This window comes from Metarhizium robertsii, assembly GCF_000187425.2.
Source record: "Metarhizium robertsii ARSEF 23 chromosome Unknown MAA_Scf_1, whole genome shotgun sequence".
NCBI lineage: Eukaryota > Fungi > Ascomycota > Sordariomycetes > Hypocreales > Clavicipitaceae > Metarhizium > Metarhizium robertsii.
In genome coordinates, this window is record NW_011942149.1 from 4,459,948 (window position 1) to 4,486,658 (window position 26,711).

Consider the following 26,711-nt stretch of genomic DNA (forward strand, 5'->3'; position numbering starts at 1 on the left):
GCTCAAGTGATCTCGGCATCCATTCTTGATGTTCGTCTGCCGCATCAAAAGCATTTAAGTACATGCATGTCACTACACCGTCACTGTCAACGCCATCGGCGCACTTGGCATTTCTGTTTCGCAGTTGAGGAACGATAACACCGTCTCCATCGGCGCTGCCGGTGTCTCTCCTTGTCCATTTGCTGGCATCGTCCCTGTCTCCCCAAGTCGTGTGTCCATACTGGCCTCTGGTCGATATTGCCCGACCGACAACAGGGCTCATCCTTGCGCTGGATTAGAATATTGTGTCTCCATTTCTGCCTTTATTTTTCATTGCCATCTCTTCCCGCCCGGTGCCCTCCGGCTTTGCGTCTCTTCCCTGCGCCTTGGGTCTAGGGCCTTGGCTTCTCTGGGTGTCGCGCGGCCCCCGGTCAGTTCCACAATCCACTTCTAAAGTTGGCTGGTGGAGGAGCCGACTGACTGGTACGCCTGGCTACCGACGTGCGAACAGTCCCTTCTCCATACTCAGCGCCCAGTAGCCAATTGCCTCGGGAGGATCCAGCATTGCAGCTGCAGTCCCGGCCACAAGCGTCTGGTCTCGGTTGACGTATTGCCACTGGGTCTCGTCCGGAGCCTCCAAGCGTGTGTGTGCAAGGTTGCAAGTGCCCGGGTGGTACTTGATGGCTGCAGCTGCCCTGTGACGCATCGCATTCATTCATCCATCCATTCATTCCCCAGTCCCTGGCGTTGGAAGCCCCTTCCTTTTCTTTTGCTAAGTCTCGGGTGGGTCTTTGCAACTTTCAACAAAAGGTTTGGCCCCTAAACGTACGCCGCCGGTACTGGCATCGATCCAGAAAGAGTCCAGCACGACGCTGGGCCCCTACCCGCGTCATTACCACCACATTCGCATTCATTTCAGCTTGTGCATTTTCTCGACCCTGCACTCGGTCATTACTTCGTGGGCCATTGGCGCCTTGCGATTCTCGCAATCTTTTGCAGTTTTTCTCTGCCACAGGGCCTTTTATTTTTCTCTTCTTTTCTCTTTCTCTTGTTACCGCGTGCTCCCGCTTTCGACTCCTATATTGCGACCAAACTAATCGTCTGGGGTGTAAAATCGCAGATCATCCTCCGTCGACCGCTCTGTGACCCTAGCGTCGCGCATCGACTTCATATTCCCAAGAATTTCCGCCCAAGAGTCGTACGGTACTTTGATCTTCTCACTCCCGAAAAGTAGAGGGCAAAAGATTTCGAGCCGGCCTTGCGTCTCACGGAACTCCGAAGAAACATTGTGCATCCGCGTGCAGCACTTAGTTGTTGTCTCTCCTAGCCACGATATCGTCCGTCGACACTCTCGCACTACCCTTTTTGGTGAAAACCAGCGAGAATAAGCTGCCAAGCCCCCCTCGCCGGCCAGACTTGGAGAATTTGCCGCTGCCGCACCGCGTACATTGCGAAAGGGATTTGATAATTCGCTTCGAGAGATTGCCAGACCTGTGAGCTGCTCCTTCGGCCGCCTTCCTACGGTACGATTTCTGCCATCCTTGAGTGACCGGTAGGGTCTTCAGCACGAATTACGAGCGGAAGATATATCACGGCTGCGTTCTTGGCTCATTTCAAAAAGACGACGAGGCCACCTTATTTTTTGACGGCCTCCCGATCTTCCAACTATCGTGCCGTACTATTTGATCAAAAAGTAGAAGGGTATCGTTGTGCTAGCCGGTAAGCGTTGCCATTGTTTCCTATCTGCGTTACAAGGACACCAGCACCATTCTTGACTTATGCAAGGGCGACGGTCAGACTGCAGAGTGTCCAACGACATAAGTGATTTTCATGCTTTTGGCGTTATTGCTCTTGTCCTTTGATACAGACATACTGTGTACAATTTTAGCCAGGAGCTTGAAATCTGTGGTGCTCAACTTGCTGTCACTGGTGCTGAAGTTTCTTGCGCCTTGTTTCCAAGCCAATTCTGACATTGATAGTTGCTTATTGTTGTTGCCTTCAATCATTGGCTCTGTGCTGTGGGACATCATTTTGGCTGTCTTCGCGTGAGTGAATCATTCTGCTTCATAGTGTTGGCTTCAGTGGAATCAGTGACTAACCAACATACGCGGCAGACTGAGCCGTGAAGCAATCTCGAGGCGTGCCGCAAGGCAATGGATGTGACGAACATGCTGAATAATAAAGTAGGCTCACTTGCGCACCATTACCAGCAACAACATTTTGTCGGAGCTCACGCCGATTACCACCATCCTCACCTCTCACTTGTCAAACCAGAGCACGGTATGGAACGCTCAGTTTCTCCTCATATGTCTGAGCATTCCTCGTATTCCACAGCCCATAGCATCGCAAGGTCATATGCCTCTCCAGGGACAATGCAAGCATCTATGCACATGCCCAATACGATGCCAGCTCAAATGTCTCTACCCAACTTTCCAGATATGCCAGGAGCTATGGGCGCGGTCCATGGCATGACCATGCACCAGATGCCCCAGCACAATCAGCCTTCTCCTCAGCCGGCAAAGGCATTCCTATGCGCCACTTGCAGCAAAAGTTTTGCTCGTCGAAGCGATCTTGCACGACACGGTAAGCGGAGATATTGAATCATAGTTGAGGAATCGCCAAGTTAATGCAGATGACAGAACGAATCCATACCGGCTTGAGACCACATGTTTGCGATTATCCTGAATGTGGCAAGCAGTTTATTCAAAGATCTGCCCTCACAGTTCACAAACGCGTCCATACAGGAGAGAAGCCCCATCATTGCGAAATCTGTGCCAAGGTAAGCGGGATTTGGAACTTGCGTGCGGTTTTTTCCCCCTTTTGACCATTTCGCTAAACTATCAAACAGCGTTTCAGCGATAGCAGCTCTCTTGCCCGTCACAGACGCACCCACACGGGCAATAGACCCTATAAATGCCCCTACGCCGATTGTCAAAAAACTTTCACACGCCGAACCACCTTGACTCGACATCAAAATCACCACAGTGGAACAATTGAGGAAGCGGCGGCGGCCACGGCAGCCGCCTTGGCAGCATCCAAAGCACAAAAGGCAACAAGAACACGTTCCGAGGGAGACCATTTGTCAAGTCATGGGTCGCCCCTAACTACGCCTTCTCCAGGCCACCGCACGATGTCCATGTCTCCCAGCATGGATATGACTACAGCGACCAACGTAAACCGACATCCCGGTGAATTTCAATATCTGCAGCAAAATGGACTTCCACCACATCTACGGGTAGGAAGCCCAAATTCAGCAGCGTCCAACGGTTATACCAGCGGAGGAATGAGGCCCACGTCGCATCCAACGAGTTATGGACCGCCGCCCACTTTGGAACCGAGTGTTGAGCAGCACCAGCCCGGTAGTTCCGGAGGCAGCCCTCACATGAGCAGCGTTGGTTGGCAGTCACCATCGCATGTTCCGTCGCCATCTCAGGGAGCAGGAAGTTATGTGTATCCCGAACCAGACACATATCCTCAAAACGCAGCGATGGGACAAATGTATTACAACGCGTCAGCCCAGATGCGTCGACCTCAAAGCGCCGAACCCGGGCTAGTACATATGGCTTAGGTGGCCTATTTATAGCTCGAGGTTGTTGAATAATGGAACAGTCAAATACACGGGGGCCGGCAACGGTCCATTGATACCCTTATCGTTTGTTTCACTCACGACACACCAATAGATTATTCCAAGGAGAGGCGACATTTTGGGTCCCGGTTCGCAGCAAGTGGCGACGCTATTCTCACACACACACACACACAGCAAAGATACTGGGAGTGTTTTGCCATGCTCATATCGAATTGTTTGCAATGGGCGGACAGAAACCCTGCGACACAATCCCTCTCCGACTAATTACACAGTTATGTCATCATTGTTTTGATGAATTTGTGGCTCTCCGGCTTACGTTTGTATCTGTTCTTTTTTTTCCTTTTGTTTATGCTCAGCCCGGTAGAGCGGCAGCGGCCGATTACATAGGGACGACGCGTGACGTTGCCATTGATTCAGTTTCTTTTTCTTTTTCTTTTTTTTTTTACTCATGTGCTTCCATCTGGCATGACAGATACGAGACTTGCGAGGGTGCGTTAGGATGCAGGCGAATTTTCTAGCAGGAGGCTAGGCAGGCGTCATCAGGGACTGGTGGAATCCGAGAAGAGGGCGCACATCATTGTTATATTCCTTATTTGTATGTAGACTGGGGACAAGGAATGGATTTTACCCGAGTACCAAGAGGTGTTGGACACACCAAATCATAGATGAATTCGTCGCCATTATGTTTAATAAATCCCACTTGACGAACTATTGTGCCAGCCAGAGTGAATCATCTATAAGGTGCCGCCCACAAGGAGCATTACAAGGGCTAGAAGGAGAAAATTGTGAGAATTGAAAAGTATGAAGCTCGAGACATGACTCGTAGACCAGAGACGACTGAGGACGTGGATTACCAATGTCACTCTCTGGCTTGACGTTAGGTGCTTACATACATGCATGCATGTTGGCATTCGTCACATTCGGGCTATGTACCCAATAGGAGCTGCTCCGGCATCGACATGCATGCAGCCACATCCTCTGAGTGAAATGGATGGTCTGGCTGCATGATTCGATGGAAAGACTCAGAGAGGGATGGATGGAGTCTTGTCTTATGCGCACGTTCAGCCATGAATTATGATTACCTGTCACTTGTTTCCAAAACAACTATCCGGAGTGCATGGCATCGACGTTGGTCTCCAATATAGGCCCTTCTCGAGTCTACTTGGTGCGGAAGAGGGAAAGAAGGAAAAAAAAAAAAAAATATAGATTCCGGCTGGCCTACCTAAGTGGACACTAAAGCGCTTGCCGCAAGGTGCTTTTGTAGGGAATACCGGAGAATTTGTAGGAGCATGTAAATCTACGTTCCTGGCCATGACACATGGTCAGGAGGACGCATCGACACGGCTTGTCGGGCATGAGATGAAGGCGTCTGGGGAAAATGGGAACATTCAAAACTTAAAAGAGCGGTGCAGCTCGAAACCGGCATAGCTTCTGACAATATTGAGTTCTGATTATGTATTTGGCTGGGGAATGACGTGGCTGCTGCGCTGTAGCCGCGGAACAGACAATAAGCGGCAAGAGGGGCGGGGTGGCGGTGGACAAGGGAGGCTCCTTCCAAACGAGCGCCGAAGTCGCCTGCGCAATATAAGTTCCCCTCAGAGTCAACCATGCTCTCCGTCTGTAACTGTGCGCACGCATAGCTACTTCAATGTTGCCATCGGGTCTGGTACGCTGCAATTTCCATCCTGGATTCCGCCATCTTTCTTAATACGGTCCTGGTCCAAAGACTGTCGCATCAGAGGGCCGCTAGCCTACTACCCCTCCATGACGGGAAAAGAGGGCCCCGAGAAAACATGACAACTCTTGTCGTCTGCATGGTCTGCTGCACCATGATTACTGATCACTAATCCAGAGTCCCTTGTCCAGCAAATACAAATCCAACGCCCGCCAAACTAAAACCCGCCAGCCGTGCCATTTCAGCTGGGGTCCTGCCGGCACTGCATTGTGGAAATAATGATTACTTAGCTTGGACGGAGGCTTCTCCTCAAATTTCAACTGGGACAGCGTAACGGACAAAAAAATCTGATGGGTGTATAAGTCCTGGCGCCGGGGTGGAGAGGAACCTTCGGTTCTTGTTTTCTATCAATGACCAGCAGCCCGTACACCAGTCGCTTCGAACTTGCCACTGACAGGCGAGACCGAGACGCTGGCCCCTATTTCCATCATTTGCGTGTTGAAAAGCTGCTGGGCGGCTTTTTCGTTCAAGTATACGTCAGAGTTCCTGTGAAAGCCTCACTCGATTTTATCCCACCTTCGACTAGACGAGCCGTTATACTTCAGAGGGCCCGTTACCGTTCCCGTTTGCTGAAGCCGCCACGTTGAGAGAAGTGATTACGGTGTATCCTTCCAGACCAGAGATAAATCGGTGTACCACATGGCCGTCTCTCAACTTGACAGACTGGATTTACCGCAGACCGCCACTGCCCTTGGGAGACCTGTCTCGATGCCCTCCCCTACCCGGGCGGAGCGGCTGCTCGTGCCCATCGAACTGTTTTCAGACATCTTATGTCCATGGTGCTGGATTGAGAAGCGCAGTCTTGAGGCTGCCATGAAGAAATTTGAGTCCAAGCACCCGCAGGTTGAGTTTGAGGTCGTATGGCGATCATTTTGCTTGAATCCGTTGTTCAAGACCAGTACGTTTACTATATGCCCTCCATCCACTTCCACCCAGACCCGTCTGATCTTTCCCAAAACAACCTTCTACATACCGCCAGTCTCTCCATGCCAATGAAAAACTATTGAACACCACTGACAGAGGGGGGTTAGAATGTGGCAAGATCGCGCTATACGACGAAATGGCTGGCGGCCCTGGCAAGTTTCAGCCGCATCTTGACCGTGTCAGCGCCGTCGGCGCACACTACGGCCTCAAATTCTCCGTCACAGGCGACACCGGCCCGACACGCGCCTCTCAGATCCTCATCGCCAACATTCTCCGCCGCCGTGGACCCGCAGCCCAAGCACGAGTTGTAGAGGCCTTGTTCCGGAGCCACTTCCTGGACGGGAAGGACATCTCAGACGAAGACGTCCTGGTCAGCTTGGGTAGCGAGACGGCAGGTTTGCCCGCAGATGTCGTTCGGTCAGACCTGCGGGATGACGACAACGGACGGTTTGTAGATGACGAGGCGGAGGCAGCCGTGGAGGAGAAGGGCGTCGAGGCAGTGCCATGCGTAACGGTGTTGGGAAAGTACAAGGTCGGTGGGTACCAGGAGCAAGAGGTGTTCGAAAAGCTGTTTGAGCGGATATGGGCGGAGAATGCGCGTGTTTTGAGCAAGCCGTGGGACAATGATTAATGTCATGACGAGTGTCGTGAGGAGATTTGAAAAATACCCCGAGGAGGCTATCCCAGACAATAAAAGCGACTGACAGAAATTGTAGAACTGATGGCGCTGGGGAATGGCTCTCAACGGCAGCATCCGTCACACATATTGACGACAGCAGTTGCTAGATGCACACGAGACCATAGCATTTCACGCCCGACAATGGACAAAGTCACCGTGCAAACTTCAAGATACTTCAAGATGGAATTAGGTGTATAAGTCCGTGCTAGACGCAAAAAGGATATAATATGCTCCACCACAGTTTTTCGAATCCGTGGTCCCAAACGCCGATAAAATGCTGCTATCTGTGCTTCCAATTTAGCCATGTCCTGTATTGAAAGAAAAAAATTCCCCAGAGTCTCCCTCTCTCTTTATTTTTTGTCGACTCGCCACCGGAACCTTGTTAGAAACGCCGTAATCCAAAGACCCAGTACATTTGAATTGTACAGTATCAAAAAAGAAGAAGAAAATTCCTCGAAAAAAAAAGGGGGGAAGGAGGGCCGGTGATGTAACAATGGCCACTCATCGCCGTATGTGGCTGAAATCCTGCAATAAATGCGCCATGTGCACATTTGTCGCCTTTCCCGTCCTCTTGCTCGCCCTCTTCTTCTGCACCTTGGGCTTGTTTCCCGCCGCTTGCTGAATCTTGAGCGGGTCTTCGCTGGTGGGCTTCTGTCCAACGTTGACCAGCTTGCGGTGCATGTCGTCGACGCTGGGGATGGGGACGCGGTGCCACATGACTTGGAACTCGGGCTGGACCGAGTTGTGCAGCGACGGGTCGTCGGCCCAGACGTAGCGGGGGAAGTTGTCCTTCTTGGTGCGGACGACGAGGACCTTGTGCTGCTTCTCCAGGGACGCCAGCGTCTCCTCGCAGTCGGGCCAGCCGTCCTTGAGGTCCTTGACCGACACGCCCGAGGCGTCCGTCTTGCGCTGCAGGTACGCCAGGAGAGATGTGCCGTCCTTGACGTTGAGGATGATGGGGCGGTACGAGTACATGCCAGTCTTCCATGTCTGCTCGCTCAGGCTGGCGTCTGGCTTCCAGTCCACGCGCGGGTGGCCCCTCAGTCCTTCCGTCAGCTCCCGCTTGTGCTCCTCCGAGTAGCCTCGCAGGCTGAGGTGGTCGATGATCTCGGTGATGCTCTTGGGCTCGCCCTTCTTCTTGAGATACTCCACCGCAAAGGCCATCTGCGTCTTGACTTCGGCACCGTACCCCGTCAGCTGGGGCTGAGAAAATGGCACCTCGGGCGCCAGGTCGCGCTTCCTCTTGGCCGTGGGCGTGGTGCTGTCCGATGCGGCGGATGGCGAGGGGGACGGCGGTGCCAGCGACGTCGCCTTGCCGGCGCTCGTGCTGGAAGGGTTCGAGAGCTTCGCGGCCGCCGAGGCCAGCGTGCCGCGGAAGGCGGAGGACTGCTTCTCCAGGTATGAGGACATGGTGGGCAATGAGTGGAAGGGCCTCGAGATGGAGAAGTGGCGGCGTTTCGATAGAGGTCGTGGGGTTGGGCGACGGAGATGAAGGGGCCGTGAAGGGAAGAAGGAAGAGATCGCTGATGACTGCATGTGTGCTTGGAAAGTCAAGTCTTGAGGTTCGAGGCCGCTAGTTGATTCTGCACGCTGATTGGTCCGTGATTCAAGGCCACATCCTGCACTACCGCCATGCCCGTCTCACTCACTATAGAAACCTTATTCTGCGCAGGCGCATTCTGAAGAGTAGTCAAAAATTTGGAGTCAAACTCAATCTTTGTTGCAGCAGAAATTCTGCTACTTGTTTTGTACCTTGTGCATTCCTGCAAGAACATGTGGCGTTGCTTGAATGGCGTGCCATCTCGACCCTTGGCATTGTTCCGAACACTGAACGCCTCTCGAACCCACGACTGAATTGACGAAAGAGGCTGCAGGAAATCAAAAAGAAACGGGGGGTGCGCCGGGTCAGACGCCTTGCTCATCATAACCTAAGAGTATAAAATAGCGTCGCTGTGAACAAACGCATCGTCTTGGCCGATTTTGAAACAAATCAGCTGTGACTAACCCCCGCTTGTATAGCCGCTGCGTACCTAAGTAGAGTTAAATTTCCCGACGAGGATCATGGAGATCATGGATGACTGAATGACTCAGAAAGCGGCCCATCTCAACACCCTTAGATGCCACTCAAATGTGTGAAAAATGCCGGATATTTATGTGCAACAAACATCTGCTACTCGGTCCAGCTGGACCAATCCATGCCTTTGCTGCCATGGGCCAATCCTGTTCATTTGAAATCAGTCTTGTTTCATATGATTTTGGCAGGGAAAAAAGTCCAGGTTTTAGATGGGGCCCGTCATTTGATTTGGCGTCTGGCCATGTCATTACGAGCAGGTACGGAGTACGGAGTACATGCAATGATGGTCCCGGACGAATGAGTGACATGTGATTTCCGCGAGTTGGGATTGGTGCAATCGAACCACCAGGCTCTGCGCGTTGTGGAACATGAGCAGACCTGTTGCATGGTTCTGTTCTCTCTCAGTTTAGAACGGAACATTGAAAGAAGAGCCGACTGTTGCAACATGCAAACAGGTTTGCATGGTGGCTACCTGCGCTCCGCCTGTGCAGAGAAAGAAGCGAGCTGTTTACAAAACCTTGATTATAATTCTATAGAGAAGACTGGCCCAGTGGACAATATCTACCATTTAACCGAGTACAAATAGATCCCAGCCTCTAAAAAAGACAGTGCTGAGACCGCATTTCCAAGTTGCCCGCTCTCAGCCGTCCCCACGAAGACGAGTCTTCCTCTAGGGGATGAGCCATTGCATAGAAACGCTACCGGACGTCTCAACGGGACTTCCCCTCCTCAACTTTAACTCCCTTTCATAAAAAATCTTTCGTACCCCTCTCCGTCGCCAACCAATCGTCGCTTGCAAGGGACAAGGCCAGCCTCAAGAGCATTACGAGGAATTCATCATTGTTGAAAATGTATAAAAAGCAAAGGAGCATTTATGCGGCACCAGCCTGCTGAGCCTGCTGCTGCTTGGCCATGTACTGGAAACCGAGGTAGCCCAGAGCACCGCCGATGAGGATGATGAAGTAGACACCGATGCCCACGCCAGTGCTGTCGCTGTTGCCAGAGTTGGCACCGGATGAGGTAGGGGGAGCGGCCTTGGGGGCAGGATCACCGGGCTGCAAAGAAATAGTTCATGAGCGACTTTGTCCAACGCATATCTTGCAGTTGAGACACGAAATGGCGCCTCGGGGTGGGGGGGAACGTACCTGTCGCTTCAGGACACCGACTTGAATCTTATCCAAGGTCTCGCGAGCCTCGTCACTGTGGCCAACGTCCTCAAAGGCCTCGGTGGCATCCTGGCCGGCGCAGTCGAGCAAAACTTCTTCGCCACCACTGCCATGACATTGTTAGCTTGTGGTTCAATTCGTCAATGGGGACATGCACTGGGTAAGCGGGCGAAATCATGTCCGTCCAAACATCGCAGCACTTGTTTTTGGTAGGTAGGACTGTGGTCCGACAAAAAAGGGGTTGCTCCCAAGGGCAGCAATGACGTACGGGTGCTCATCAACAAATTGAGTGCAGTCGTAAATCTTGTCATGGATCACGACATAGATGTCCTTCTTGGTGTTGTGCTCAGCAACATCTTGGTAGGTAAGCTCGACGGTAGACGACATGGTGGGCGGCGGGTGGTTTGCGGCGGAAGCGCAACAGGAGGGCGGCTCGGTCTGCAAACAAGGGAATCGACAGGAAATGGCAAAACCAGGGGATCAAACGCCGTCAACGCGCTCGTACAAAGAAACCCGTGAGAGGCGGAGAGAAATCGAGGATGGAATCAAGATGGTGTGGAGAGGAAGACGAGAGAAGGTCCAGGAGCAGGCAATGGCGACCCCCGAAAGCGAGCGTCTTGATGGTAATAGGGTCCCGGTCCAATTGACTATCGGCAATAGGGTCGGCGTCTCCAGAATGCACAAGGCACACACAGTGATGGCACTGGGTTCAATCTTCTATGGTGGCCTCAGCGCGGCCCAGATGTCCAGACGTCCAGATGTCAGTGGGAGGGCGGCCTGTAGGTTGACGGACAGCCAGCCTGGCCTGTCTGGTTGCTGGCACCACCCGGTCCTCCAACTTCCGTCCCAGTCGGAGGATCCATGGAACCCGCGGCGTTGGCCAATGGCCTGCTTCAAAATTACTGCTCAACGTTTTTGATTCGTGCGTCACTCACCCAGACCCCAGCAACAAAAAAAAAATACTCGGCGCCCTGGGAAAGAGATGGACAGAGACCAGTGCTAAAATTTCCGGCGTCGGGCCTGCTTACGCAGCTTCCAGACGACCAGATGCCACCTACAGGCACAGGCAGTGCTCCGCTACGGAGTGTCCTGACTACCGTCGACATGTACCGCGAGGCTGTCGATAGGCGCCGCTGGTTCCTCCGGAGGTCCTGTTAAAATACACCAGACCAGACAACACTCGCTTCGTCTGCCCAAGTCCCGCGACACTCACATGTCGTCATGTCCGTCCAAAGGCCCGTTCCAAATACACCTTGTCCCATTGCGGTCTCGTCAGCATTACTATCCCGGGCCACCGGCCGTCTGGTCCAAGTCAGCTTCCATCTGCCTGCAGCCCCCTCAGCCAAGTCGAGTCGAGTCGATTGGATTTTCGCCGGCCGCCTCTGCTTTCCGTGTCGCCCTGCCCCACCCAACCCAGTTCCGAAATGCTGGCGGCTCTGTTCGGTTTTTGACCACGGAAAGCCATGGTCGACTCCGACAAGCTGATTGCCTCTGCCATGGACCCCGCTGCACATTACGTGATGCCAAGCGATGGAGTCGAACACGCTGCCGTGCCGTCCTTCGGAGCACGCATCTACAGAGGAACAGATGGATGCAGATTCCAGTCGGGAATCACGGTACGCGGCCCCGCCAACGATGGAGGACACAGAAACTCGGGCCGTAGTCATGGCGCGCGCCAATTTCGATTCATATATATTACTCCGTAATATGTGACAGCAATGTGTTGGCCCATCTTTTTCCATCACTTTGAATTACGACTGGTATCCCCATTCACCCCCGGATTTCCTCTTGTCACATCTGGGGAAAGCTGCCACGACTCGACGGGTGTGTGGAGTGAAAGGCCAAGGTGGCGGGCGACACATCCCGAGGCAACTTCCGAACACCGAACGAACCCATACATACATACATACAATCGGGTCTGGTAGAGGAGAGCACGCAAAGCGCTGTTTTTGGTGCGTGAGTGGGTGTCTTGCATCTTCGGCCTTTTCTGTCACCGTCTCTGCTCCCGTCTCTGCCACCGCCGTCTGTCAACATCAGTTCCACGCACGGTACAATTAACGCGTCCGATCCCTACCCCCTCCGGCCACTAGCATCTGCGCGCTTGACATGTGAACTCTGCACCGGGCACGGAGCTCACAATGACCGATACGTTTTTTTTTTCTTCCTCTGAAAGTGTAAAATGTATTCAGCTAGATATACTAGCTAAGTCTTGTCGTGACATCTTTATGCAATGCGTCACGAACTCCAGTCGCTGCGGTATCCCATCGATCAGATGGAGGATCCCTTAGAGTTGCCCCCGCCAATATCTTGTCCCAGCCTGTAGGTCATCACTTTATCCCATGCAATCTTTTGTCTTGTTACTGGCAACTGTCTGCGTAGTGACTTGAACGCGTTTTCACTCAAGTTGACGAAGCCCTTGTTCAGCTCCTCCTGGTACTTCCTCTCCGTTGCTGAGATTTCTTTGGCGATTCCGGCCCCAGTCCTAGAAGTAATTGAAGCCGTGACGGGCTTGTTGGTAAGCAGGCGGACGTTGCCATCTTCGTAATAATGGACGTCGACCTTGATGGAGCCTTCCAGGCTTCCGGAAGCTGGATCAAATACGTACTGGGATCGCCATCGTCCATTCCTAGAAAATATTAGTCACGGGAAACCGCTTTTGCAAATTGATTACTCCTCCGTGATCTTGTTGCTGGAAGACAGAACGGAGATATGGGGACATCATCAATGGCATTGAGCTCGTACCAGAAGTTGTTTGGGCTGTACTTGTTGGCCACAATAATAATAGCTACTTTGGAGTCGGATTCAATGGGATACGCTCCGTATGACGCGTTCGGAAAGTGCTCCTTGACATATGCTGAAAGACTTTTCAGTGTCGATGTACTGCGCGCTATCAGTTCTGGGGCTTTCCACTCCAACACAGCTCAGTGATGACATACACTAGGTCGACTTGAGGCCCTTCAATCATATGGGTTTTCACAGCGCTAGCTTTCTGTGCTGTCCGGTCAGCATTAAAAAAATACCCAAACCTCCTCGAGTCAACGTGCCTGTGTTGCGTGGTCGACAGCAAAGCTCGATGAGCTTTCCACGTCGTAATATCGTCCGTCGCCAAGGGCATTGTGTGAACTGATGACGACCTACTTCAGCCTTAGTATCGGATCATGTCCCTCGGCCGCAGAATCCACCAATTTCATACCGGTTGGCTGCTGCCAGGCAGCTTCACGGTGACCAGTTGTTCTTCGTTGTATTTCTCAAAGGCGGGAGTGAGCTCGGATACAATGTCTGGAGAAGAAACCGTCAAGGCTTTAATGTCTGCAGCGAATGAAATCAGCAACTATGCGAATATGGCGGCCTCGGAGTAGTCGAACCGGCAATGACATCGGCGAGCTGCGATGGTAAGTTAGCATAATGATGACGCGACGCTGGAGGAGCTGTCGTGAGGAGAGGAGGCTTGCCTCGCCGGGAGGAGCTCCCTCCACGAAGGGGGATACCGTCTCGACTTGCGACATGATGCGAACGGGTTGCACCACAGCTGCGTATCCGTTGACAAGGAGGAATGCAAGGGCGTACGTTGAGAGGACACGGATTGCGCAGGAGACTCGGCCGAAGCATGCGGTCTGAGTGGAGGTTCAGCTGAGGCGGGGCGGATCTCGAACGAGGGGCAACAGAGCTGCTCAGGCACGAACCAGAGGACGGGCGGGTACTTTTGGCCACATACAAAATGCTACCACAGTCATGTACTATTGATTCCACTCTGAAGTACTACTCCGTAGCGTCCAAGCCTCCAGATCAACATCAACATTGCCTCACAGTAATACGCGTCAACGTAACTACTTAACGCCTGTTTAAACAATTTATTGTCTACCTAAGCGGAAAACACCGCACCGGCTATGCCCTATGTACAATTATAATCGTCATGATTTCTCTTTTTTTTCCTTTTTTTTTTGGTGGTTCTCTTTTGCTTTGACAGTCTAGTAATTGAGACTCTTCTTGATGTTTTCGTACACACCTGTATATAGTTAGTACAATTCTTACAAAGGTCATCATAGGGAAAGACGAGCAACTTACGTGCAACATCTGGAATGTTAAACTTCTCAAACATCAAGGCGCTGTGAATGCTCCAGCCTGCCACCCGTGCCACAGGAGCTTCCAGCCGGACAAAGGTCTCGGGGTCTTCCTGAATAGCTGCGGCCACTTCGGCACCGATTCCGGCGTTGACCATTGCCTCGTGAACGACGAGAACGCGCCCAGTTTTTCTAACACTGGCAAAGACGGTTTCCTTGTCCCAGGGATACACGGTCCTCAAATCAATGAGCTCACAAGAGATGCCCAAGTCTTCTTCGGCCTTCTGGATAGCTGATAGACAGGTATACATGGGCTGACCATAGGAAATAACGGTAATGTCCTCGCCCGCCTTGACGACTTCCGCTTTGGAAAGGGGCAGCTCGTAGGCAGCTTCGGGCACTTGCTCAACGGCAGCTCTGTAGAGAATCTTGGGCTCCATAAAGAGAACAGGGTCATTGCTTCGAATAGCTGATAATAAAAGGCCCTTTGCTTGGATTGGTGATCTAGGCATAACAACCCGGAATCCGGGGACATGGGTGAAGAGACTCTCGGGTGACTGGGAGTGGTACAGACCACCATGACCAACGCCACCACAGGGCATGCGAACTGTCAATGAGCCGGCGTGGACTCCTGTGGCCCCTTCGCGATATCGCAGTTTCGCTCCCTCGTTGACAATCTGATCGAAAGCAGGAAAGACGTAGTCGGCAAACTGGATTTCAGCAACCGGTCGCATTCCCTGTGCCGCCAGACCTATACCGAAGCCCATGATGCCTTGCTCCGTCAATGGAGTGTTGAAGATGCGTTCAGCACCATAGGTCTCTGCGAGCTTCATTGTGCAACGAAACACTCCTCCAAACGCAACATCCTCGCCAAATACCACAACCGAATCGTCCTCGGCTAGGGCAATCCCCAGAGCATCGTTGATGGCCTGGAACAGGTTCATCTTTCTGGTGGCGCCGTTCCGTACTTCTGGAGGAATCTCATTGTGATTACCAAGCGCCGGTCCCTTGCTGCTGTGAGCTAATAATTGCGTTTCCGAGTAGTCTATCGGCTTGTTTAGACGTGCTTGGGGCGGATGGGTCGAATATGCTCGAGCGATCTGGAGGGGGAGCAGGATAGGTCTGGACGAGGCCGCAACCCTTTGCAACTGACAAACAGCCTGGCGCTTCATGATGTGCACACCAATCCTACCGCAACGTAAATAGAAAGCGGTTCAGAAAAGCTCAAAAGGTCGATCAAGGATTGGGGGAAGGGGAGGAACAAATGCGGCTGTTCTGAGACTAAGAGTTCCCCAGACTTCTGGTAGACTCGGCTTTGACGAACTCGGCTTGCCACGGCCTTTGGATGCCCCACAGTGTACCTTCTCTTGTGCCGCCATTCAAGATGAATAAGCTGTGTTGTGTAGTGGAAGGTCGGCCATTGAAGACGAGGTGGCATATATTGAAATAATGAAAATAATCACTGGTAAGGATGTTTTGTAGGCGATTTTGAAGCCAAATGTCAACGTTGGAGAGTCGGCTTCCAGGGCATTGATGACGTAGGACTGGGAGAGTCTTGGTACGAGGTCCACCTCCACATTTCGGAGGCATTGACCAGATCGCTCTGGGGAAACTCCGATGACTGTTACAAGTTTTGTGAAATGGATTGATGTATTTGATATCATCGCACGCCTGACAGAATTAGGTGAAGCGCATGGCCGCAAGTATTGAACACTTCATACAGTGGTTGTTGAAGCAATGATGGCGACTATCCTGGTTACGATGGATATTAGCTACCCTGAAGGGATACCGGAGGAAAGGAGCCTCCTTTGGAGCCCCTGATTAAATGAGAAGAGTAAAAAATATGAGATCCCCGAGGTCTAAAAAAAATCGTCGGTCGGCATCTAATTATATCAACCCAAACAGCACTCAGGTTATCCATTATCGTCGAGGTGTAGCCTGGGAAATGATGCGCCATTGGGACCCTGTTGCATCAGGGTTAAGTGTAACTATATGGCACGGGTTGCAGTAAAGCTGATTGCGCGCAGACTATACACAATTCGGTATTCAACCCTGGCGAGCCAGCTTCTGCTAGAAGCTTGTACAATATTCAATTACATGCTCATGGTATTGGCGATACATAGTATGCACAACATCATTATTTGTCTTTCACCTGCCGACAAACGCAGCCCTTGCTGCAAGGATGAACCCTGTTTTATAGGATTCATAACTGGGACGTGGTGGCTGGACGGGTCGTTGCCCTGCCAACCCCTTGGCGCCAATAACCACGATGTCGCATTATCCATATCTGTACCTTGGCAAATATGAATGACGCGGCACCAAGATATTTCCTCATGGTATAATAATCGTGTCATTGCTGCCGAGCCGCATTCCAGCGAAAAAAAAAGAGAGAGAGACCAAAGTTTCACATGGCGACGCAATAATGGCGCCAAGGGAAGGAGCGCACCGATCTAGTCGACGTCGGCACGCGGAAGGAGCAGGCGAATCATCGAAAAGGCATCATCAACATAGAAAAAAAAGATCACCTACGAAGAGGCACGGAGCGACATCGAATTCCGAAGAAAGCCGAGAAGAAAGACGACATCGACGACCATCCTCATCGCAGAATCTGTCGTCTGGAGCCCTGGCACAATTGAATAGAGAAAATGATCGACGGAAGCGCAAGGCAGAGAAGGACCGGCGGAGACACCACAGAGGCGAGTACCAAGAGGTGGACACGACGCCGCGATCGACGCCGCAAAAACCACGTAAACACCACAAGAGCAAGAAGCGGAGGGTCGTGAGCGGTGCCATCATGGAGGAAGGACGAGCGGGAAGGTCTGGTTTAAGGGGCGGCGGCAGCTGGGGGGAAGATGAATTTGAAAAAGAGGAGCTGTATCGCCGCCACAAGAAGAAGAAGCCCAGAAAAAAGCTTTGTGAGTGCGCCAGCACCGACCAATTCCAAACCAACGCCTGCTAATGAGTGCGATAGGGATGATCCTTGGAATCGCCAGCGTCGTGGTAGTCATCATCATTGTTGTTGTGGCTGTCGTCGTGAGCAAAAAGAACGGTGGCGACAGTGGCTCATCGTCACAATCCTCTTCGCTCGACGGAAAGGATCCGAATGAAGTTCCCGCCCAATGGAAAAATACATATCTTGACCCTTGGAGTTGGAAGACCACTAAAGACTTCAACGTTACGTTTACGGACCAAATGGTTGGCGGACTGCCCGTGATGGGCTTATTTTCGGAATGGGACGACTCGGCGAAAGCAAACGACAAGGTGCCGGCTTTGAATGAAGATTGGGGTTCCTATGGAAGCCGACCTGCTCGTGGAGTGAACCTAGGGGGCTGGTTGTCGTTGGAGCCGTTCATCACACCATCCCTCTTCAACTACGATCTCAAAATGGGAATCATTGACGAATGGACACTCTGCCAGCACCTCGGGGCGTCCGCTGCAAGCACTTTGGAAAACCACTATGCCTCCTTTGTTACAGAGGACACATTCAAAGCCATTGCCGCAGCAGGGCTCGACCACGTACGTATTCCCTTTTCGTACTGGGCAGTCGAGGTGTACGACGGAGACCCTTTTGTATTTCGAACATCATGGCGGTATCTCTTGCGAGCAATCGAGTGGGCACGAAAGTACGGTCTCCGTGTCAATCTAGATCTTCACGGGCTGCCGGGTAGTCAAAACGGTTGGAATCACAGCGGAAGATGGGGTCCTATAGGGTGGCTCAACGGCACCAATGGACAACTCAACGGCAAGAGGTCGTTGGACGTCCACGACAAGTTGAGCCAGTTCTTCGCACAAGACCGGTACAAAAACATCCTCACACACTATGGGCTGGCCAACGAACCGCGAATGACATTTTTGCAGACGGCCGAGGTGATCCAGTGGACGGAAGATGCGTACAAGACTGTGCGAAAGAACGGAGTCAAGGCACTGGTCATCTTTGGCGACGGCTTCATGGGCCTCGATAACTGGAAAGGGCTGATGGCGGGCTACGACGACATGGTGCTGGATGTCCACCAGTATGTGATTTTCAACGAAGAACAAATCGTCTATTCGCACCAAAAGAAGATTCAATATGCTTGCGACGGATGGACTCAACAAGCGCAGCAAAGCATGAACACGCAGACAGGCTACGGGCCAACCATTTTTGCAGAATGGTCGCAGGCCGACACGGACTGTGCCAAGCACTTGACCAACGTGGGCTGGGGCAATCGCTGGGAGGGTACTCTGAACACGGGGGACTCGAAAACGTCGGTCCTCACGCCGCGGTGCCCGACAAAAGACAGCAGCTGTTCGTGCGCGCAGGCCAACGCAGACCCGAGCAAGTACAGCGGGCAGTACAAGAAGTTTCTCCAGATGTTTGCAGAGGCACAGATGCACAGTTTTGAGAAGGGCTGGGGCTGGTGGTACTGGACGTGGAAGACGGAGAGCGCGCCGCTGTGGAGTTACGAGGCGGCTCTCAAGGCGGGAATCATGCCAACCAAGGCGTATAGTCGCGACTTTAACTGCGACACGGATGTTCCTGATTTCTCCAAGAGCGGGCTGGCGGAGAACTATTAGTTTAGGGATGAGAAGTGTGTAGGAATACGGTGTACGCGGGTGGGAATGAGGAGTGTGTATGTACATACATATATAGATAGTATCATGGGCATGCGGCATAGCGTTGATATTTACATCCTGGTGGGGATATTTTGGCATGGGGATTGAGCGGTCTGGGCATCTTGACAGTTTTTGTTGTTGGAAGGTTGGAGTTTGCATGGCTCTGGTGTAGATATGGATCAATATCAATTTTGATGCAATTTATCGTGTGGGCTCTTGACATGATGCATGTTGTTGTTGCTGCTGCAGCGGAAGGCGGTCTGTGTTCGGTCTGGTGTTGAGTTGAAGCGGTGGCTGCCGAGATGGATCCCTGCTGCCAGCGATCCTTGGAGTTAGGCTACCAGACGGCACCAAAACAGGCAACTAACTAACACGTCAAGTCCCCCTAGGCACACTTTGAAGCGTGAAGCAGACGGGCTATGCCGCCGAGCCACGCCGAGCCACGCCGAGACAAGCCACATAGGAGACGGGCCATGATTTCTTTTCCTCCTTCGTCATTTCTTTTTCTTTTTTTTTTGTCCAGAAACGCGGCTGAAGCTAGGACTTGTACATAGGTAGATTTTCAACTGGGTCCCAGCCCGCTGAAATCAAGATTGGCCTCCAGTCCCCCCACTTGTCAAGTTGCATGGCCGGGGTCCCTCCCAACTCCTCCAACGAGCCAAGTGATGCTCCAACAGCGGTATACCCTTGTTATGTCCGTGACTCAACGTTTAGGTAGGCATGCCGTTGGGCGCAGCAGTTCCACGGATAGACAATGACAAATGATGTAGCAAGTGGCTCGTCCACCTAGTCGCTGACGGGTAGGGATTTCTGCTTCTATAGATTTATTGTTTCTATAGATTTATTTAGTGCTAATATGTTTATGAGCGCATGCGTATAGAGCACCGTCCTATTGGCAGCGATGCAAAGACCCCCCACCGCAGAGTATTTCCCTAAAGAGGTGTGTGTCGCCGATGCCATATTCATGTCAGACATGTCTGGCAAGCAAAGCGGAGTCGTCTCAGCAGCGGGACAACCTCACACTTGTTTGGAAAAATAAAAAAATAAAAAAAATAAAGCACAACATTTTCCTTCTTCCTTCTTGACCGTATCTCCGAACCCGTCATGGCGACTATCCGATGCCCCTCGCGCTGGTGCAGAAAGAGGGTCCCAAGCCCCAGACACTCCGTATTTATCAGCACCCAATTTCCAATCAGCCCTCTGCAACGACAACATACAGGTACGGAGTACTTCAATGACGTGCGGCGGGTATTGCGGGAGGAACCCCCCCGTCCGGTTGCTCCAACATGCCGACTCTCCCTTCGTTGCGGTTCTTGCCCGATTGAGCTAAATTGCAACTTTGAATACATTTGGCACCCCTTTGGAACTGGCTTTTCCCCCTCTAGCTCCCCGGAAGACTACATGCGGAATCGGAGCTCCGAGATTAGTGTGCTTCCGGGGGGCTTCTCTCCTGTTCTTTTTAAATAGCCCTCTTGTCCCTCGACGAATTTCCGCCATTCGTTCAGTCTTTGATAGTCGTGTGGGTTTTTGACAAAGTGAAAGTCGGTGTAAGTATTTCCGAGGAAACCAAATCGACTGGCAACACTTGGGATTCTTTCTTTCTTTCTGTCTTTCTTTTTTTGGGCCAGCACAGCTGCAAGAGAAGGAAAAGCGGATACAATGACAACGGGGGAGAAAGTACGCGGCGGAGAAGACGACAACGGCGCGCCGGCCATGTCTGAAAGCAGCCTCTCCCACACACTATCGCGGACCTCACACACCCGACCGCTGGATAGGATACGCTCGCAGAATGGGTACGGCGTCGACGATGACAGTGATCCTGCGCCTGGTGATGGCGGGGAGGCACACCAGGAAACCGCTTCACCAGGAGGCTCCAAAGATCCGTATGAGGTTGGTTGGGACGGCGGCGACAATGATCCCCTCTGTCCCAGGAGCTTCTCCAAGGGCCGGAAGTGGTTGATTACCTTTATTGTTTCCCACGTTAGCTTGTGTGTGTACGTTGCTTGCTCTGGGATATTTTCATAAGCGTCGCAAATCTTACCGCGCGCGGCACAAGGTCGAGACTAACAAGGTCATGGTCATGATAGGACTTGTGCATCCTCCATATATACATCGACCTACACGAAAATGGAACCCGAATTCCACAACTCTCGCATCGTCTCTGTTCTCGGTCTGTCGACTTTTGTCCTCGGCATCGCCTTGGGCCCCATGTTTCTCAGCCCGCTGAGTGAATTCTACGGCCGTCGACCCATCTACCTCGTCTCGTGGACAACCTACGTCATCTTTCTGATTCCACAGGCAGTGGCCAAAAACATTGCCACCATCCTCGTTTTTCGCTTCTTCGATGGCTTTACAGGCAGTGCCTTCTTGGCTGTCTCCGGAGGCACCGTGGGCGATTTGTTCGCGAGACACGAGTTGCAGGCTCCCATGGCCTTGTTTTCTGTTTCACCGTTTGTAGGGCCTAGTCTCGGGCCCTTGCTGGGTGGATTTATCAACTATAATGCTGACTGGAGGTGGACATATTATGTGCTCCTGATTTGGTCCGGCCTTGTCTGGGGAGCAGTCGTCTTCTTCGTGCCAGAGACCTACCGTAAGTTTCCTTTGTTTTGGACATACATACGTATCTCTGAACTCTGAGCACATGTGAAAAGAAAAACGTCACACAGGGCTGTTCGTGGGGCGTCAGGGTCTCAGTTCGGTTCATCAGCCATCCTTCACCCTGCGGTTATGTTTGTCTCAGACAAGGAATACGAAGCACTGACCATATCTCTCACCTTGACAGATCCCATCTTGCTGCGAAACAAGGCCAAGAAGCTACGTCAGGGGACCGGCGATGATAGGTGGCTGGCCCCCATGGAAAAGGTGCACAAGTCGGTCGTACAGGCTGTTGGCCGCTCGTTGCGTCGACCCTTTGAACTGCTCATCTTTGAGCCCATGTGTCTAAATCTCTGCCTCTTCTCCGCACTTCTATTGGGCATCTTGTACCTCTTCTTTGGCGCGTTTCCACTGGTATTCGGCACCAACTACGGGTTCAATGTTTGGCAAGTCGGCACGTCTTTCTTGGGCATCTTTGTAGGCATGATACTTGGTGTCTTGACCGATCCTGTGTGGCATCGTGTCCGTACCAGACTAGTTCAGAAACTCGAGACAGAGACTGGCATCCCGGGTGCCAGCGAACCGGAGTTCAGACTTCCACCAGCCATCATGGGGGCGTTCCTCGTCCCAGCTGGCATCTTCATGTTTGGATGGTCTACATATCCGTGGGTACACTGGATTGTGCCCATTATTGGATCGTGTATCTTCGCGATTGGGTACGTTCTTGTTCCTTTTGTTTTCCTCATATCCAGCAAGTCTGTTGCACAGCACTACTGCCCTTTGGAAGGATGCGAGGGCGGTGTGCGTCTATGGCCACATGGCCTGCTTTATGGTTGATACTAGATGTGGTCGTTGCTGTCTGACAGGGTCTCGACGCATGGACGCAGCTCACTCGGCCGAGCGTCAAACCCCGGGGATCTGTCGTGGCCACGTTTTGGACGAGCACTACAGACTGCATGACCGCATGGACTGAATATTGCCAAGACAGAGCATGTCGCAGTGACTTTAGTCACCTCTTTGTCAGGTGTTCGGGCTTTGGCAGAGGCCAATTGGCGCCGCCCTAGTGCACTCTCGATCTGTACGAGGCGGCTGACTGTTGCGCAATTGTCTAGAAATGTGTTGCTTTTCACCGGCATCTTTACCTTCCTCGTAAGTTGAACCTATAGGCCAATGGACATTACTGCCTGACGACTGGACCTTGGCTAATAAGGATATTTTGCTGTCGATTCAGGTTGATGCGTATCCGCTGTACGCCGCAAGTGCACTGGCCGCCAACGCCTTTGTGCGATGTATATTTGCTGGTACGTTTGACAAGTTACTAAGAGAGTCCTGCAGTATAAACCTAGATTCACGCGGAGAGTTTTGTTCCCGTGGCAAAACGTAGACGATGGACTGACCATTTGTTTTCATCACAGCGGCATTTCCTCTGTTTGGCGTTCAAATGTACGAGAAACTTGGCTTCCAATGGGCGTCATCACTGCTGGGGTTCTTGATGGTAGCCATGGTGCCGTTCCCGTACATCTTCTTCCGCTACGGCAGAAGGATACGAAGCAATAGCAGATATGCCAAGTCGTAACTTATTCCTTGAGCCTGATTGTGATTTCAGCACGTGGCATTGGTTCTGGTTGTGAGTCTTGATGTTGCCATGGGGCACTGCACAAGCCGAGGCCCCGCATGCCGTCCGCACATAAGATGCCGACACAAAAACCTCCATGCCATCACAAGACCCGGGCCAAAAGAAACATCTGCAAGAGCAATGTCCAGGGTTGATTGTACCTGGTACCGATTTCTGCATGCTTGATGTTTCAAGGTGCCTGAGGCTTCGAGGCGGGCCGAATCGCTCTCACACTGGTGACGCCTGAAGGCGGACCGAGCCCTGAGTCTAAGATTTGGCATTCTTATTAATGTCAAATGTCTGATTGCTGTGTAGCGTTGACCGGCGATGATGGCGAAGAAAAACAGGATTACACATCACCGTACATGTCCCCCCAGGCGGCGAGTTTTGATGACTATGGCTCCACGGCAGTCTGCATGTTCGAAGCAACGTCGGCTTGATGGACTCTGGCGGACTAATTTGTGACTTGCTGAATTGTCACCGTCACACGCAGTCTGAACAAGTCCATGAGACAGGCCCATGAGGCTAGCGCGGTCGTGCAACGAGTCTTGCATGTGAAGCATCAGAGAGCTCACGGAACAGAGGCAGCGCATGGCGTCAACGATGGACGGACGGAGGGAAGCTGATGCAACGAAGATTTCGACGCATCCCACGACGGGGGTCCGGCGACGCGGAGAAACAGAGTAAACACAGAGGAGGAAACACGGGCATCATTTTGGGCTGCTGCACGCTGTATGCTGCTGTACGCTGCACGCTGCACGGCAGAAGTCGGGCTCCTCGGCAATCCCCAGGTCTGCACAAGCACGGTGCTCTGGCGAATGAGTGAGAATGTGAGAGCACACAGAACACGGGCTGGGTCATCTGCCCGCTTGCTGTGTGCGCAACATTGAAGGCTTAAATGTGATGTGGCAGGAATTGGCTCAGGCCTGGTTGAAGTCGACGGTGGTGCTGGATCGATTGGCAACTGTCGATTGTCGATCGTCGCTCTTTGCTCGCGTGCGCGCCTAGGACGGGGACGGCCGCTGTCGTGGTCGAGGCGTGAAGGCTCAGCCGACTAATAATAGAAGTGCGAAGAGAGTCCTCCGCATGTAAGATATTTTGAAATTAGTAATAGCTTGCGTCAGTATATCCATGGCAAAATCACAACGTCGATTGGTCCATAGGTTCGTATTTCTCATTTTTTCTTCACGCCGTGGAGGGGCGGCCAGAATGCATGCCTCTCTCAGCTCTTTGCTTTGGGAATACGGCGGTGCAGATGACACTGTGGAGGGGCGTGCAAGCCATCAAGCCATCTCAGGGGAGGGCAATTGGTAGGTTTCTTGTGTTCTACTAGGACTTGAGGAGAGGAGACGCCGAATGGCGAAGACAAGACTGAAAATAGCAAATAACATGGAGGAGACATGTGAAGCTAGAAAATGGCCGAGTGGCGGCGTATTGTAACTCAAGAGGTACCTAGAGTACGTGGGCATTGGAGACGTGCATCAATTCGCTTCGCAAAGAAGGGAGGAAGGCGCCGTGGGCTTGGCGGATCATCCAGATGGCGTCTCGTGGTTTCCAATGTTCTCATGTCCGCCTAGCAGCTTACCTGTCAAGAAGCTAGATTTATTATTACTGTGTTGATTGCGCCGTCGAGTTCAATGAGTTGCTGTCAACTTAGAAAGATGAGTCTTGTCCGTTTCTCGGCCTCTCCCACCAAAGACAGCTCGACCCATGCAGGCAGTGGTTGGCTTTATTTCGAATGCGGCGGTGCCCTCGCATTAGCCGTCCTGGGCTTCGTCTGATGTTGTAGCCCGCAAAAACCTGTTCAGCCTTCCAGGTTCTAGTTTTCTCATGCCCAACCCCATGTTGTCAAGCTGGGCCTGTCCATGTAAACCACAGCTGGAGGCCATTTTGGGCCCGCGAGGTCCTGCGATTATTTGAGTTTGTTGCAACTGTATGAGGTACCTCTTGTTATTGCGTCCTCTCCATGACATAGCAAGTACCCTGCACTGAGCCACTGGAGACGTTTCCACTGTCTCAGTCAGCAAAAATGACGGACGAGTCTCCACGCCCAATGTGCCAAGTACCTGACATGCGGCTCCCTCCCAGCACAGGACCGGGTAGTCGCTACATCTGAAACACCGCCGGGCCAGTCATGGCAGAGCTGATGTCCAAACGGGTTTGAACCCCACCACGTTGGCCATGTGCGCCATCTTGTCCAAGCAGCCGAGCATCCAAATGTTAAATGCGTACTAACATTGAATCCAAGCATCCAAGCCGCAACAACTCACCAACACTTGAAGGTGCTCGTCTGGATTCAGCGCCGGCAGCCGCATTTCCGGGGCGAGAGCGGAGTTTCGGCCCAGCATCTGGTTGAATGGTCAAGTGATCAACTAGGACTTGCTGAACACCACTTTGAGCAGCCATGCTCCTGCTTGTACATACAGGAAGTATGTACATGTATGCTGAAGCAGTGACTTACGTACCGTAATTGGACCCGGGTTTTGCAATGCATTTTACAGGAAAGAAAACCCCGCAATTATTTAATAACAAAATTCGGTCCGCCCGCAGAGCCAAGCCAACAGCAAACAGAAAACAACCGCTGACCAACAGTGACAGGGTTATGAAGGGGACGGCCACATACATGTACATCCATACATACATACCGCCCGTCTAAAGTTGCGGAGATGGGACATGGATGCCATGGCACCAGACTGTTCTTCAGCAGGCACTGTAGACAAAACATTGAATAACTTGGCGGACAGCACTGACTATTCAATGTTGTAGACAGACGAGGATTCGTTGCGTCTGGCCTGCTTGCCCGGTGTGCGTGCCGCGTGCCGTGTGCTGTGGCCGCCCCCCACGGAGACTGGACACTATGTAAGTACTCCGTACTAGTAGTAGATGGGTGCTGGGGCCCCCCACTTGATGTGTTTTCAAGGGCCCAAAGACCAGCACTCACTGGTCGGCCGGTGCTTGCTGAGGCCCGCTGGAGCCCTTTTGGCGCACTCTCGACAACTTGACTCGACGAGGAAGCCGCTAGTTGTGGCTGCGTCTAGGTCGCTCTTGCCTTCACTCTGCTTGCCCTGCCTGCCCTGCTTGCCCTCATCACGTAAAAAACGGCCAGCCCTCAACCGCACGTCGACTAGAGGCCCGGCTAAATAATTTGACCCCAACCCCAGGCCAGCCGTCCAACGTGCTCGTGCTCGTGCTCATGCTCATGCTTTGCTCTTGCACGGCAAAGGCTCGATCGACTCAACTCCATCGCCGAATCCCCAGCCAGACGGAAGAAGCGCAAACAGCGCAAACAGCCTGCCCTCCTGTGCCTCGCGCCGCAACCACGTCGCAGCGCGCATAACTGGCCGCACTATTGCTCGGCGACGTCACCGGCCTTGATCGCTCACTCCTCGGCTACACGCGACAACCGGCTACTCTGCCTCGACCCTATCCCGCCACCACCAACACTCGCCCGGCCAGTCGTGTGCGCCGTGTTCCTTCAACGCTACTTTTTCTTGCTCCGGGCTTATTTGCTGAATGCCAATGCTGCATAAATAGGATTCATTGCACGCACTGACAAGCACATGGCCCGCGGGTGGCTGCGTGTGACTGACTGCCCCGTCACCTACTACATCTACATCTACAACCGTCCCCGGTATACGGTGTAGTCGCAAACAACAACCAAGAAAATCTCCACTCTGCTCATTCGAAAACAAGACACTGGTGAT

The 26,711-nt window shown here is 52.4% G+C and overlaps 8 protein-coding genes across 8 annotated transcripts; 4 read left to right on the forward strand and 4 right to left on the reverse strand.

The window, feature by feature from the left end:
- Positions 1-2,147: 2,147 nt before the first annotated feature.
- Positions 2,148-3,547, forward strand: MAA_02202 (zinc finger protein 58; the record flags this gene model as incomplete). Its single annotated transcript, XM_007820200.2, has 3 exons — positions 2,148-2,562; positions 2,619-2,758; positions 2,828-3,547. 3 exons carry the CDS (start codon positions 2,148-2,150, stop codon positions 3,545-3,547), a joined length of 1,275 nt encoding a protein of 424 aa, XP_007818391.2.
- Positions 3,548-5,939: 2,392 nt separating this feature from the next.
- On the forward strand, positions 5,940-6,855 carry MAA_02201 (DSBA-like thioredoxin domain-containing protein; the record flags this gene model as incomplete). Its single annotated transcript, XM_007820199.1, has 2 exons — positions 5,940-6,198; positions 6,332-6,855. 2 exons carry the CDS (start codon positions 5,940-5,942, stop codon positions 6,853-6,855), a joined length of 783 nt encoding a protein of 260 aa, XP_007818390.1.
- A 549-nt stretch (positions 6,856-7,404) lies between these two features.
- MAA_02200 (Transcription factor TFIIE beta subunit, DNA-binding domain protein) lies at positions 7,405-8,313 on the reverse strand (the record flags this gene model as incomplete). The annotated part of the gene is made up of 1 exon (XM_007820198.1): positions 7,405-8,313. One exon carries the CDS (start codon positions 8,311-8,313, stop codon positions 7,405-7,407), a length of 909 nt encoding a protein of 302 aa, XP_007818389.1.
- Positions 8,314-9,849: 1,536 nt separating this feature from the next.
- MAA_02199 (Cytochrome b5) lies at positions 9,850-10,530 on the reverse strand (the record flags this gene model as incomplete). The annotated part of the gene is made up of 3 exons (XM_007820197.1): positions 9,850-10,032; positions 10,123-10,249; positions 10,412-10,530. The coding sequence occupies 3 exons, from the start codon at positions 10,528-10,530 to the stop codon at positions 9,850-9,852; spliced, it is 429 nt and encodes a 142-aa protein (XP_007818388.1).
- Positions 10,531-12,411: 1,881 nt separating this feature from the next.
- On the reverse strand, positions 12,412-13,649 carry MAA_02198 (2-oxoisovalerate dehydrogenase beta subunit; the record flags this gene model as incomplete). The annotated part of the gene is made up of 7 exons (XM_007820196.2): positions 12,412-12,769; positions 12,886-13,023; positions 13,080-13,128; positions 13,184-13,277; positions 13,337-13,452; positions 13,509-13,527; positions 13,632-13,649. The coding sequence occupies 7 exons, from the start codon at positions 13,647-13,649 to the stop codon at positions 12,412-12,414; spliced, it is 792 nt and encodes a 263-aa protein (XP_007818387.2).
- Positions 13,650-14,111: 462 nt separating this feature from the next.
- Positions 14,112-15,376, reverse strand: MAA_02197 (transketolase; the record flags this gene model as incomplete). Its single annotated transcript, XM_007820195.1, has 2 exons — positions 14,112-14,149; positions 14,209-15,376. The coding sequence occupies 2 exons, from the start codon at positions 15,374-15,376 to the stop codon at positions 14,112-14,114; spliced, it is 1,206 nt and encodes a 401-aa protein (XP_007818386.1).
- Positions 15,377-16,626: 1,250 nt separating this feature from the next.
- Positions 16,627-18,758, forward strand: MAA_02196 (glucan 1,3-beta-glucosidase precursor; the record flags this gene model as incomplete). Its single annotated transcript, XM_007820194.2, has 2 exons — positions 16,627-17,119; positions 17,176-18,758. The coding sequence occupies 2 exons, from the start codon at positions 16,627-16,629 to the stop codon at positions 18,756-18,758; spliced, it is 2,076 nt and encodes a 691-aa protein (XP_007818385.2).
- Positions 18,759-20,456: 1,698 nt separating this feature from the next.
- MAA_02195 (major facilitator superfamily transporter) lies at positions 20,457-22,229 on the forward strand (the record flags this gene model as incomplete). Its single annotated transcript, XM_007820193.2, has 3 exons — positions 20,457-20,791; positions 20,885-21,387; positions 21,580-22,229. 3 exons carry the CDS (start codon positions 20,457-20,459, stop codon positions 22,227-22,229), a joined length of 1,488 nt encoding a protein of 495 aa, XP_007818384.2.
- Between the last annotated feature and the right edge of the window lie 4,482 nt (positions 22,230-26,711).